Source organism: Pteronotus mesoamericanus, unplaced genomic scaffold (genome assembly GCF_021234165.1).
Source record: "Pteronotus mesoamericanus isolate MK-2021 breed Mesoamerican mustached bat unplaced genomic scaffold, CSHL_Meso_final contig_163, whole genome shotgun sequence".
Taxonomy (NCBI): domain Eukaryota; kingdom Metazoa; phylum Chordata; class Mammalia; order Chiroptera; family Mormoopidae; genus Pteronotus; species Pteronotus mesoamericanus.
Window position 1 is genome coordinate 3,502,988 of NW_026555064.1, and position 15,537 is coordinate 3,518,524.

General features: G+C 33.7%; 1 protein-coding gene across 2 annotated transcripts in view; it reads left to right on the forward strand.

Annotated features, from left to right (window-relative positions):
• The window catches only part of LRBA (LPS responsive beige-like anchor protein), a 520,386-nt gene that overhangs the window by 119,176 nt on the left and 385,673 nt on the right, over window positions 1-15,537 (forward strand). For both annotated transcript variants that reach the window (XM_054562615.1, XM_054562626.1), the window contains exon 31: window positions 6,731-6,864. In XM_054562615.1, coding sequence (XP_054418590.1) covers window positions 6,731-6,864 — 134 coding nt within the window. The remainder of the gene's footprint in view (window positions 1-6,730; window positions 6,865-15,537) is intronic.

Genomic DNA, 15,537 nt, shown 5'->3' on the forward strand with positions numbered 1-15,537 from the left:
TCGATAGCACTTAGCATGTAGAAATCACTCAGTGACTAAAAACTGAGCTATCATATCTAGTGAGCCACTCAGTCAGTGCTGCTTCCTGTTATGTGTTGTATATAAGAGGGACACTAAGTATTTGAGGTACATGTTACAGATGAAAGGATTATATTCGCAGTATACACATATAATGGTAACCAGTCAGTAAAATGATAAACCATATTTCAATAAAATGACTTATTTGCTAGAAAAATTGACAAGTGACAGGAACAGGTAGCTGATGCAAGAGAAATACTGTTAATATGCAAATATGTAAAGATGATCTATATCGCTAATAATGAAGGGAATAAATATTAAAATAACAATGTGACAAATCTTTGCAGAGATTTCAAAGATCATACCTAGAGTTAATGAGGGTATGAAGACACATTTTAATATTGTTGAGAGGGCATTTGGTATAATTTATTTGAGGGACAAATGGCAGTATTAATTGAAATTTAAAATATGTAAACTTAATGCACCTCTAGAAGTTTATACAAAAGGTATACACAAATATAACATGTTCTGCAAGAGGAATTCGATAATTAAGCTAAGACCTATTGAGCTTTGACTCTGTGAAGTTGTATTCAAAATGCATTTTTTAGATAGGTAGATAGATACTATTTTTATCTTTGCTTTACAGATGCAGATACTTACAAGGTCACTTAAGCACTTATGTTGATAAATGGTAGAGCTAAGACTTGAACCATGGTGGACTCATTCTAGACCCTGTGGTTTGGTTATGCAGTGCAAGAATACTTGCTCATCTATGAGGAATTGGTGCCATGTTTTTTTGATATTATGTAGTAAATACTATGCAGCCACGGAAGAGAGAAAAGAACACTATGCATTGATGTAAAATGTTATTGAAGATACATTGTTAATGAAAACAGCAGTGCACAAAACAGTTTGGAATTTATGATCTTTTTAAAAATCAGATAAATATGTTCATATATACCTCAAGAAGTACACATCAGACCCTTTATAACAGTGGTTACATGTGAGAGTTGGAAAAGATGTAAATGATCAGGTTTTTAAAATATTCTCCATTTTTATAATTTGTTTAAATTTGTTATTAATCTTAGCTTGAGCACTCAGGCATGCTTAAATGAGAGTAGATTTTAAATTTAATATATCTCGCTACTATAGCCAAAGAGAGTTGTTTTCTTATAAATGTCCCAAATTTCATCTATTTTGGTATTTATTTCTCTTTAAATAGTGTAGGAATTAAACTATGCCTTCGTGATGCCTCCTGTGAAGAGGTTATGAACTTACTTAGGAAACCATGCCTAGGTAATGCATAAGGGGTTTGTTGAAAACAAAGGAAAAAGGACTTGAGGACATGGACAGCAGAGTGGTGATTGCAGGGGAAAGGGGGTATAAGGGGGTTAAATGGTAATGGAAAAAAATACTATAAAAATTAAAAAAAAAAGAAAACAAAGGGGAATTTCGGTGATGGCATTTTTTGGGATGTTGTTTGGAGCTTCCATGTCTGGTATGCATTTAACGTATTGTCTGATGGCAAGCCAACTGCTCTGTGTTCCCCCCTCTTTTTCTTAGCAAGAGACACCTTTTGAAAACTCTTTCCATGCAGCTGTAGACCAGTGGAGTATCTCTGGGAATTTCAAAGCATCCCTCTGATCATGTATTTATCTCTGGAATGCTTTGTCAGAAATCACAACTCTCCTCATATCTTAAGATTTATCGACTCTCAAGCAATAGCTGGAAAATTTAGAGTAACAGCTACATGAGTGGAACCTTGCTGAAAGGCTGCCAGGTTGTGGGCCTTTTTGGATGGCAAGGTGTTTGTGTTCATTCCCATGCCAAAATTCTTGCTCTTATCTAATTTGAAGATCCTCTCTGGTGATTAGTGGATACCAGGGATTTATCTTGATAAAGTTCAAGGGCTTGTCTGGCTTTTCAACTAGATCCTTAGGGACTAAAGTGCTATGTTTAAAATGCTCTTTTCTCTTTTACCGAACTATTTGCATGTTAAATAAAACAGCATTTATGTGAAACTTTGTGGTATTTGAAACTGATGTGATTTCTGAAATGGAACTTCTGAACCTTAGTGATGTGAAAGACGTTGTTGCTCTTTGTCTGTTGTTAATAAGAGTAAAGAAACTTTGAAAAAATTCTCCCTAGGTCATGTTTAAAAAAAAGTCGCCAGTGTTTATGCTTTCTTTTTATGTGGAACCTTAGGAAAATTACTTCTTTTTCACCATTAAAATGGGTATAATATGTGGCACTTAACTCAGGGCTGGTTGAATATGTACGATAATCTATGTATGTCCTTAGCATAGTACCTCACAAATCTTATTCTTAAAGTTAGTGAGTTTGTAAAGAAAAAGTTATCATAAGGAACATTATATACTTTAATATTTGGTTTTTAATTGACAGTTTGGAACACTAGCTTGTGTAACTAAAAGACCTATCTCTCTTCCAAGTTCTCTGTGCCAATGAGTATGAAGTGCTTTTTGTTAAAATTGGTGGCACATATTAAAAGTTCAGAGATACTTGTATTTTAATTTTTAATAAGGATTTCAATTTGATTCTTAAATAGAAACTTAAGCTGTGCTTGAGAATGATGCTGGGAATAGTTTTGCACATTGCCTGCCTAGTATATAGGCTCTCAAAGTTGTGTCAAATGTATGTTTTATTTTCTTCGTGTTTTCCAAAGTGATAAAAAATATGAATGCTTAGTCCTTGCATAATTAATCTTGAGTAGTGGTAGATTAAAATTTCTAAATTGTTTTTTAAAAAACTGTAAGGGCATAGTTTACTAGTTTAGATTTATACTCACATACATGATACATGTGGTAGCTTAAAATCTCTGTTCAAGATTTTGGTCTTTTACATAGACACTTTATAATAAGGAAAATAGTTGGTAAAGGGAATGAAAATATTGTGAAATCTGCCTACTGCTTAGTTTCCTTTTATTTGGATCATTATGACTGATTTTTTGTTTTTTTGTATTTACATGGCGTAAAGCTGAAGCATTATTTTGTTTATTTCCTCAGAAATGACTTGAATCAGTCAATGAATTTGGAAATTGATTATTTTTTCTATGTATTTTTTCTTAGTAAAATAAATATTTCTATATATTTCTATATGAACATATAAACTTTATAAAAATATAAATATAAAAATTTTTTTTACTATGTATATAGCTGCGCTAACGAATGCAACTTTTTTCCATTTGTGAGCAGATATGCTTTTGTCTGTCAGTACTAGTATATACATAATTGTATATTTTGGAAAACTATGTTACTATTGTTTATAATTGATTATAATACAGAATCATGTTTAAATGTAAATATGATTGTAGTGGTGGTTGTACAACTCTGAACATACTAAAAACTAAACACTTTAAATTAGTACTGAATTATGTGGCATGTGAATTGCATCTCAGTAAAAGTTTAAAGAAGGTCAAAATGAGGAAACAGTTGAAATTAGAGGCCCTTATTTAGACAAACCGTGAATTGTAGAGCAGTTCTGCCGATTACTTTTGTAAGTTAATTTAGCTTTTTGAGTTTTTCTCTTTTATTTTTAAAATGGAGGTCATGTGTGTTAGACTTGTTTTGAGAATTGAGTAATAAGTAATTCTTGGCATATGTCAGTGCTTCATCATAACTATTAATAATTTGTAACTTTATATCATAGGATCGTCTGGGAGCACAAAGAATAGTGTATCATGACCTTTGACTTGGAGAGTCTGGGGAGGCTTACCTTGAGCAAGTTTTGAAAGGAGAGAAGGAAGTTTGCTGGCATGTAGAACTGAGAAGAAGGCCTCTTGGCAGAGGAATAGCATATACAAAGGGTGGGAGTTAGAAAATAATATATATGCTCAGGAACCATAACAGCATACAGCAGTAGTGGGTGAGGAATGCTGGGTTAAATGTAGGAAGCCACACTTGAGATATGTCAGGAATGAAAATATGTGAAAGATCTTAGATAATCAATATTTACTGAATTAAAATAAAGAACAGGTATTGTTCATGATGGAAAGTGTTATTAATATCAGTAGTTTAAAGGATTAGAGATGAGGTCAGGTTCTTTTGTTATCTTAATTTATTGAATCATAATTTTATTTATATTTAGAGAATTTTATTGAAGTTATTGAGGTGATCTTTTGTTATCTTTAATCATGCCATCTTGGATAAGTAGAGATTGTGCACATTATGGAACATCTGTAGTAATTTTTTTTTCTTTCACCAGTTTTCCAACATTTCATTATAAAAATATTCAAACATACAGAGAAGTTGAAAGAATTGTACAGCCAACACCTATAGACCTATCCCTGAGATTCCATGATTAGCCTTTAACTCTATTTGCTTTACCATATACCTATCCTTCTATCCATCAGTCAACCTTATTTTTTGATCCTTTTTAAAGTAAGTTGCAGACATCAATTCACCCTCAATCTAACATTTCAGCATGCAGATCTCTAATGATCAATACAGTTTTTTAAGGTAAAGTGCACATATACACCTGTGCTAACCCAAATCCTCAATCAGATTGAATCGTGAAAGTTCCCTCATGCATCTTTCCTGCCAATCCCTGTCCTCATTCTTCAGAGGCAATTATTATTATGGGTTTTTTTTTTCTATCGTAGATTAGTTTTGCCTTTTCTAGAACTTCTTATAAAAGGAGACAACAAAGTTTGTGTTCTACTGTTTAAGGATTCCTTCACTTAACATAATGCTTTTGAGGTTCATCCATGCCGTGTTTATCAGTAGTTTATTTCTTTTTATTTTGCTGAGCATTGTTCCATTGTACAAGCATACCACCATATATATTTTTTTAATTTATTGATTTTAGAGAGAGGAAGGGGGCGGAGAGACAGACACACAGACACAGACATCAATTTGTTGTTCCACTTTTTTATGTATTGTTGATATTTGTATGTGCCCTGACAGGGGATCGAACCTACATCCTGGGCACATTGGGCAGCGCTCCAACCAACTGAGCTACTACCTACGAGGCCAGGGCCCATCTCACCATATTTTTATGTATCTTTCCGCTTAAAGGATTCTGGACTATTGCCACTTTTTGCCTGTTAAAAATAGCACCTCTCTGGACATTTTTGAGCACACTATTTTTGTGGACATACGTTATATTGAGGAAATTTCTAAGAGGGGAATTGCTCGTAGATAGGATAGGTTTATGTTTTAAATGTAATTATAAAAAAAATTTCAGTTTTTACAATATTACTTTCTGTTGCTTCTATCAGTACTTACCTATTGTAGGAGTAAACTAGACATTGCTGGTTCTTTGTTTTGTGAACAAATGTGAAAGTAAATTGTTCATATTTCTGCTCTCTTCCTTCCCCAAAAATAGGTTGCTAGGGAATAGGTAGCTAGAGATTTTGTTAAACAATACATTCCTGTTTAGAGTAGCAAATGCACAAATTAGATTTTGTATTGTTTTCCAACTGTACCATCAGCACACACGTACACACGCACACACAGAGGTCATGTTTACTCCCCCTGAAGTCAATAATCTTCATCTGATATAAGCTACATGATTCAAGCACGCCATTTTGGATTGAGGGCTCAGGTGGCTGTTGCTTCTATTTTTTAGTGTATAGTTAACATTGGCAGTCACCCTTATAATGATGTGACACCAGCTACCCCCAAGTACATTGAATAAGCCATGCCTAGCACCAGAGAACTTGATTTAATTGGCAACAGTGTTTGCTGTCACATGGTAGGCACTGAAGTAAAACGGAGCCTATTTCGCTTTGTATTATCTCTTTTTGATATAAAGACAAAAACAAAATGTATTTTTAAAGTACATTTTAAAGTGGAATAAGGTAATTTCCACTTTGGAATTTATTGGGATCAAGTACCTAAGTAACTTTATTTAGAAACTGAATACTTTAAAGCTGTTAGGGGAATACTTGAAGCTTGCAGTTACAATATTGTCAACAAAAGATGTGATTAAATAAATTGAATGTTGAAGACTTTAGGCTTATGGTTAACACCAGGTAATTAAAAGTAAGCACTGCTGTGGGAATGCATTATATATCAGCTGTCCTCTTTACCTCATTAACTGGGTTTTTGCATGTTTATGGAGCTAACTTCAATTAAAAATGCCTTTAAAGTTATGCCTAATAAGGTCTTTTAGTTATTATTTTGGTATAAAGTATTACACTTTAATTGAAATTGGTATATCATAAATACCTGGGTTGGAATAATATACAAAGTGAACAAATTTGATATTTTGCATCTAGCATTTATATATATATGCACTGTTTTATATATAGTGGTATTTAAACACAGTCTTGGGAATTTAAAAAATTGGGTTGTTAAAAATTGTTTATTTCTGCATTTTTTAACCTTATAAAATTTCTAAGGTTTTATGATTTCAGATTAGCAGTGCTTTAAAATCCTTGTTTGAAACATGTTGAGTTTTCTGTTTCAATTCTGAGGTTAAGAAAAAGTTAATTACTTTTCCACTTGAGTGCCAAAATTCCTTTTTTGTATACCTTTGGTTATATTTTAAGTTAGGTAATTAAAGATGATCCTAAATGTAAATAATATTATATAGTAAATATTGAGAGAATATTCTTAATTATGTATCAAAATAGAGAAGAAAAAAATCAGAAAAAGAAGTTAGTTTCCTGTTTTCTATTTTGAAACTTATGTGATTAAACTTGAGTTAGCCCTCTGTATTTTAAAATCTGTTTTGTTTTTTTTAACTACAGAAGTGTCATCATTGCAACCAAAAAACCGGCGGCCTTGTCTTCCACGCTTGCTGCAAACACACCTGCCAATGCCGTCAGCGTGGTTTCTCCTGTCGCTTCAGCCCAAGCCCCAGACGTGGGAGGAGAATCTCCTGGTGAGTTTGTTGTCACTGATTTCAACAAGAAAGGTTTTTGGTCCTATTTTAGGAGAGCTTAGGATTTTTGAGAAAGTTAAGAAATTTTATTAGGCATGTTATAAACCATTATGCTTTCATGAGGTCTGTCTGGAAAAAATCCAGTCATTGTTACTATAATAAGAACAGTTTATGCAACATCAGTGCAACCTGGCAGCCCAGGAGAACGGACTAGAATGTACATGTGTGAACAATGATGACTTCACTGTACTAGTCAGTGGGGGAGGTGGACACTGTTGAGTGAGCACATGTACTGTGTGGCCATCGCATTCAAAATGACTGAGTGGGTAGAGCAACAAATCTGTATCAGATTGTGCGTTAAGCTTGAACATCCCTCTGCGGAAAATATTCAGATGATTTGGAAGGCCGCAGCTATGGGCAACCAGTGACTGGCAGCTTCATCACGACTATGCACCTGCTCATGCATCATGACTTATGCAGAGTTTTTTGGTGAAACATCAAATCACCCAGGTGACTCATCTCCCTTACAGCCCAGATTGGGTACCCTGCGACTTCTGGCTTTTTTGAAAACTAAAATCACCTTCCAAAGGAAAGAGATTTCAGACCATCGATGAGATTCAGGAAAATATGATGGGGCAGCTGATGGCGATTGGGAGAACTGTGTGAGGTCCCAAGGTGCCTACTTTTGAAGGGGACTGAGGTGTTATTGTCCTATGTGCAGTGGTTTTTGTATCGTGTATCGTCTTCAATAAATGTCTCTTTTTCATATTGCATGGCTGGATATCTTCTAGACAGAGCTCATATACTGTTGATGTCTTCATAATTTTCTAAATAAACTTAAGTAATATCACGTGAATGAAATTAAGGATTTCAGTATTTTTTTCCACACTGTATGAGAGATTAAATGCTGCTGGCTTGAAATACTCTTTCCTTTCCCTGCTCTTGAGAAGATTTGTATAGATAATAGTTTATATAAGAAAGTTTTAGTGACATGTGGTCTTTTAATCTGGTTATCTATTATCAAATGTTTATGTAGTATCCAGAACTTTTTCCCATGAATATTTTTCTTTATTAGGGACTTGGAATTCTGCCCTGAAGTATACCATTATTCTAGCATTAGCTATAGTAGTTTAGTAACTCCTACTGCAATTTTTAAAAAATATTGATGTTATTGGGTTGACATGGGTTAATAAAATTACATAGATGTTAAGTGTACAGTTCTATGATACATCATCTCTGTATTGCATTTTGTGTCCACCATCCAAGTTGGGTTTTTGCCCATCTCTCTATATTCCTTCCAAGTGTAAAAGCCTTTTGGTGCATATATATGACTGTAAGGTCCTAAATCCCTGGATGGTGACTGGAAGCTTAGTGGTAATGCGAGGTAAAATGAAAAGAATGTGATACTAAAATTTAGGACAAGTTAGGACAAAGGGGATATTATTTTGTATAAATAGTACTTTTCTAAATGTTCTACTGTTTCATAAAAACATTAACAACTAGATAGTATACCCTCAAAAGGATTCATTCTTGTTATTCTAGAATGAGATTAATGAAAAATAGAAGAAATTTTGAAAGAATGACTAGGTGGAGTACATTAAATCAGAAATAATGTTTTTAGTTTACTTTTTCAGACATCTCAGGCCTCCTATCAGCTGTTCTACCTTTTTAAATAAAATAGCATATTTGATAAATAAAGTGTATTTGATAAAATAGTATATCTCAGAGAGTTTTGCCCCTAACTTGAATGGAAAGTAGAGTTCCCGTATAACTTCTGAACAGGACCCCCTTTCCCTTCTCCTGCTATGAGCGCCTTGCAATAGTATGGTGCATCGGCTACTTTTCATCATCATTGTCTTAGTGGAAAAAATATAAAGGAAGATTTTTCTTCTTTGTTTCATTATATTGTGATGCTTCTTTTTTACTTTGGAAAGGAAATGATTTGGTAATCTGTTTTAGGCTGGTTATGCAAATTTCAGTTCTTCCACCCCCATCCAAAGCCTTTTAAAAAAATGAACTGTGGTTTCTCTGGGCCAGTCCCCATTGAGTACAAGGCAGAAGTTACTAATATTTATGAAACTGTGCCATCTTTTAAACTTAGTGATAGTGAATTCCTAAAGTTTAGAGGTTCACAGTGCACTGAGTAAAATATGTTATCTTATTTTGAATACATTGCCCTTGAATTTCAGTTAATGGGACAAAGGAGTGTGATCCTCCACTTTGCTTTTAAAAATATATTTTTCAAAATTTAAATAATGCACATTTCAGAAACAGAAAGAAAGCTGAGATATATGGACAATACTTGATTATAACAATATAATAAATTTCTTTCTGAAGCCATTGTATTTTTTTCCAGCAAATCCGTTATAATGCAGGGTGAGGCAAAAGTAGTTTTATAGTTATTTGTATGGAAAATAACACAATAATAAGTAATTCAAGAATAAACTTGTTGTTTCATGTACTCAAAAAGCGTGAGCTTACATTCGTTTCACCCTGTATTAAATACACAGAAGAATTGAATGCAGAATTGGAATCTCTTGCATTTATTGGCAGACCCCACAAAACCTGCATCTAGTTCATAATCCCCCCCCCTCCCCACTTAAAATTTTGTACAATTTGTGATGGTGATATTTCTCATAGTTTCAAGGTTTTTGTATTTTGGGCTAGGATTTTTAGCTCTTTCCCCTTCCTCCCTATCTCCCCTTATTTGTTTAAAAATAATTCTAATGACTTTTTTAAAGTCATTAGAAATATTCGGTGGTCTTTCTTTTTATCATTTGTTCGGTTTCCATACCTGATTCTTCCTTTCCACTTTAATACGCTCTTGTTGTCACTGTTACATGGTTTTTCCATTTTAGTTTATTACTTCTAGTCAATTCCACTAATAGATGCCATGAGCATAAATGCCTTGATAAGAAAAATCTAACCCAGTCTGGTGTTTTCAGTCAGCCTACTTCTTCCCCTCCTGTGCCTCATTTCACATGCCTTTGCCTCCCATACTTGCCTGTGTACCTTGTTCTCTTTTCACCTGGAATCCCCACAAATAAAATTATCTCCCTCCCTCTGGTGTTTTTAACTGATAGATTTTTGTTTCCTTTTTGGTGGGTCTCTTGATTTAAGTTACTTGCCATTAAAAAAAAAGAGACTATATTGAAATTTATTTTTCTTTTGGTTCAGGCAGGATTTGGGATTAAAAGATTTGTGGATGAATTGGTTGTTGTAATTGCATGCTGAGCTGGGCAGTTTATTCTTACAGATCAGGGTAAGTTAGGTATTAGTCTTGGTTTGATCTTGGATTGTTTTCTCTGTATGAAAGCACAATTAATATCTGTCTCCGTGGACCTTAAGCCTATGTGTCTTGGGGAGACTTCAGTTTGAGTGAGTAGCAACAAAAAATGAACTGCTGAAATTCAATAATAGATTATTGGTTAGTAAAAAATATACCGGTAGTACGGGGTGCATTAGCAAAAATGGTAATTTACTTGGAAGAACACATGTGAATATAAAACATAAAATACAAGTTTTGTAGCAGAAAAATTAAAATTATTTTGACGTTTTGATATCAAATTGGGGTTTCTAAAATTTACATGTGGTACAATTGAAGAGAAACCAAGACTGGTTAGACCTGGATCTTAGAAAAAGATTTAGAGCTTTTTACTCTGTGTGAGGTGAAAGATTCTCACCCAAATAATTTTAAAATTTTGCAAAAAGTTGAGGATATGTGTATTTACATTTTAAAACGCTGTATAATATTAAAATTGGTTAATATACAAATATTGAACATCACATAAATTTCAAATCTTAGTTTGAATAATATTTGTTGGCTTCTGTAGTATATTATTAGCAAAAAGTATAGTATAATAATAACAATGGCAGATTTATCTTAATTAGTGGTAAGAGAGAGTTACCAGAGTACAAGGTATACTATTGAATTGCATATTTTTATTTTTATTTTTTGTACATACATATTTTAAAGAAACCTAAAAGAAAAAACAGTTGTTAGTAAATATATGAAAATCTGGAAATTTTTAAGTTACTCATCAGCAAAGTTGTAACTTCTAGAATGCAGTATGTGTTAAGATGCAGTCACCCTTTTTTCAAATATGCTGTTGTGGTTGTCTACCATGAGGCATAGATTGCATCAATGATTAAAACCAAAAAGGAAGTAAACAGGCTCTCCTTCAGTAGTTTACATTCTGGGTCTTTGCTAATTAGCAAAATTTAGTAGTTATACCACTTACTAAAATACTAGGCCATGCATGTATTAACTAGTATGTTAATAGTTAATGTTGAAAGAAATAAATTTGATTCCTTGCCTTGTGTAATATTTGATCCTAAAGGCTATCTTTACTCATTCAATAAAAAAATTTATTTTTAATTTTTTTTATTTAATGAAGAGCTTTTCTTGGGCATATGGCCTCTTCCCTCCTTGTACTAGCCCAGAATGGGTGGGGCGGGGGCGGAGTGCGGGGAGAAGGAAAAAGAGAGACAAGGGGAAATTTAAAAATACATTATTTACAAGTTAAGTATTGGCATTTACTTAACTGATACTTTTTTCCAAAAGCCCTTATTTATTTAGATCCTTAAGGGACTTGAATAAACAAATGGCTTTTCCCTGGATAGATGTTAGACAGATGATCTAGTTGCATTTTCCTTTTTGTTCTTTTGGATGTCTGGAAAACTGTTAGTTTGAAGGAGCCAGTTTATCAGTTCAAGGATAAGGAAAAGATAAGTCCGTATCATTCCACATGCTGGAAGTAGCTTCTGCATTTACATATGTGATCATCTGTTGAAAATGTTTAATGTTAAATTAATTTAACAATAAATTTATGATTTTATCTGAGTTGAAAATGTGCAGAATGTATTTGGAAATTACATTTTCTCTCTAGCAGGAATGAAGGATAACTTTGTATGAAATTACAAGTCCGTTTAGATTATTTTTTTATGTGATTTTTTTTTTCCTTATTAACCATTGCTAGTGGATACATTTCTTTGTTAGTAAAGTGTTTCTTATAATTTAAAAAGCCCACTTTGTATAAATCCCTTGCTGCTATAGCCTTTTAGGTTTGAAAGTTGGCATTAACTGGAGGGCGGTGTCAGGAGAGCTTTGTGTTATTGTTTCATTTAGAGCAACCCTTGTTCTTGGTCTTTTGGATTTTTAATCTGCATTTCAACTCATTAAAATTAGGGTCAGTCAGCACTTTAAAAGCTAATTTTGTTTTGCATGTACTGCCTGAATACCTGTATTGCTACTTTTAAGTAAGTGGCACCTTGTGTGTTCCTTTTTTATCGACTTGAGGAGAGTTAAAGGAAAACTACCAGTTCTTCTAGAGAAGGTGTCAGATATAGTCTTAATAAAGATGGTTTTTTAAAACTACCACCAATTCGAAAAATAAAGCTCTGAAATATTTAATCACTGGCAAGAAGAGTCAGTGGACAGCCATGGTTTGATGATCCTACGACTGTGAAGAATTTAGGAACTTGCAGGTGTCAGTGAGTGAGTGTAATAAAGCTATTTGGTCTCTGAAGTACTTCAGTGAATGTTGTGTAGGAATAGGATTGGACCTGCCTCTCAGAAATGCCTGGTACTGAAAAGTGAAAAATTTTGTCAACTTCACCTTGTTTCTTCCTCTAGTTTGAAATTTTACTGTGAAAAATGCAAAAATACAAATCTGTCGATGGTGAAATGGACATTGATATATGCATCTTAAAAGATTGTCAGTATGAAGAAATGTGTACTTCGTTTTAAAATTAATCCTATGTATCAGGGTAGGGCCCATTCATTTTGTTAGAGTTTTATAGTGAGCTCTCAGTCGAGCAGAATGGTGAAAATGGGGGGAAGGCCAGCAGTAAACAAAAGTCCCAGTAAAAAGAGAAGTGAACTGTGGGCAGTTTCATCTTGGAGGAATATACTCACTCCCCGAGGCCGGCGTAGTGATTATTATCCGGAGGTTAATTGCGGAAGATTGCGGTCGTGCCCTCTCCCGTAGACCCATGCCTGTGGGCCATCCGCCAGTCCAAATTTCCGGGTTCTTTTGTAGGGCTGAGACCTGGTAATCAGAACTGCTGATTATTGATTAAGTTCTGCCTTAAGACCAAGCATGTTTCAAGGAAGGTCAGGTTGTCCCAGATCCTTGCCGTTTCTTAATCAGTTAAATCTATAAACCCCCTGATCAGAGAGCCTGACTGTGTTTATCTATACCCAGAATTAACTTTATTTGCCTTACCTAACTAAAAGAGAAAGCTGAATCAAAAAGCACTGGTACAGTTGAATTGAGCCTGAGGAAATTGCGGGAGTTATGTGAGGCAGTGACAGACGTTTAATAAAAGCATTTTCTTGTAGAGGCTAATGTTTATGGCTATGTTTAATTTTATATTGATCTGGTAAATGAAATTGTTAGAAATACACTTTTTATACCAGTTAAATCTATGATTTTTAAAAAATAGTTTCTAGACTTTTCAACAGAACTCTCCCTTTGGTTTCTTAAGCTTTTATAGTGGATTTTCTAAAGGCACTTTATGAGCTTCATCTCATCTAACTTATCTGTACTTAATGTCACTTGAATAATCGTTGAAGAATTTGGGTGTCTTTTTAGCCTAAAGTACAGACTGAAAGGGACACATGGTAACTTTAAAAAATTATTTTTTTAAATTAAATTTATTTGGTAACATTATATAACTTTCAGATGGAAAAGGTTATAATTGACATCTGTGTACTCTATTGTGTGCTCCCCGCCCGCGGTCTAGTTTCCCTCCATTACGATATATTGGACCTCCTTTACCCATTTTGCCCTCCATCTACCCCCCACCATCCTCTCTCCCCTCTGATAACCACTGTTCTGTTCTAAGGTTTTTTATTTATTTATTTATTTTTGTTTTGTTAGTTTGCCTCTTTTTGTTTTATATCTCACAGGAATGAAATCATACTGTCTTTGTTCTTTTCCGTCTGACTTATTTCACTTAACATACTACTCTAAAGTTCCACCAATGTTGTCACAAATGGCAGTATTTCATCTTTTTTTATGGCTAGTAGTATTCCATTTTGTGTGTGTGTGTATTTTTATAAAACTTTAAAAAAATATATTTTAAAGACAGAGTAGAAGTGTAGGAAAGGAAGCCATCATTCATTGTGTGTTTTCTGTGGTCCAGGCTTGAAGTGCTTTAATTTACACTCAAAATCATTCTGTAATGTAGGTACCAGTATTGATTTTATAAATGAGGAAAATAATGCACAGAGAGCGTAAGTAACTTTGCCCAAGATCACACAGCTAATAGTAAGCACCAGAGATCTTACTGCTTCCCCAAATGTTTAGATCACATAACAACCCCTAAGGGTAGTTACTATCAAAGAAAGTGCCCTAATATTGTTACAGATAGGACTCAGTTTGAAAATGGTTTTGTTGGTGGTCAGTGAGGAAGTGCTTTCTGCCAATGCAGAATATCTTTTCTAAGAAAATTGGTAATGGAAATTCTGTGAGAGACTAATGATTGAGGTGGTTTGAGAGGCTAGTAGGATTTCCTTGAGATGTGAAGCAGTAAGGCTCTGGGCTTGGTTGATCTGACATTCCTTTTCGGAAGGGAAATGAGTTTCAGGCTGAGAAGAGTAGAGCAATTTTTATATTTATTATGGGAATTTAATAGGAAAGTAATATATAGAAAGCTTGACTAAAAATGAATAGTATGAATCATGAATATATAATAAATCATTCAGAAGAGCTCTAGACTTTTCTTCTGGAATGTCTTGCAGAAATGTGGTATTTCTGTTTTCTGTATCATGCCAGTACAGATAGTTTAAAGGTAGGGTTCTAGAATTCTGCATGGCAAAAAGAAAAATCGCTACAAACTTGAAAAGTATTTGTAATGGTTGATAAAAGATAAATGTCATTAATTTTATATAATGCATATTTAACAAACCATAAAGAAAAAGGTTCCAATGAAAATGCTCAGAAGGTCAGAATAGTCATTTATGTTTCCTATTTTGTTCCTGGAAAATTGAGAGAATGCATTCAATTTTACTAGTAATCAAAGAGGTATAAATTGCTTGTTCTTTCTTCAGGACAATTTGGCAATATTTATCAAAATTTAAAGTATGTGTTTATTGACTTGTAGAAAGTTACCTCAGGAAAATAAAGGAGTTCACATAGATTTATGTAAGCACATACAAAACATTTTTTAATAATGTAAAATTTTGGGAACAACCCAAATCAATGTCCCTGAATTTGAGGTGGCCTGATATTTTCTCATGATTAAAAACAGATTATACTTCTTTGGTAGAAATATTAAAGAACAGATAGAAAAATAAAATCTAATCAAATGGTGTACACTTTTGATTTGTCACAATTCTGATGATGACGGCTTTTTATCACTTGATCTGAATCTGTCAGGTACTTTCTATATTGCAAAGTTACTCCTCGCCTTTTATAGCTAAGTGTTTTGTGGGAGGTACTTTGAAATTATTTAAATATCTGGTTCCTCAAATTATTAATCTGTCATGTCAGTATGGCCTGATGGCTTCCTGTTTTGTTGGGTGGGTTATAATCAGTTACTGTTATTATTTTGATGCTCATATTATTTGTAGCTTAGTCAGTGGGAGTCCCTTCAAGCTGTCTTCTCTAGTCTTGTGACATATCCTGTCATTCCTTGGGTATATCCTTTATTTTTTTTAAAAAAACA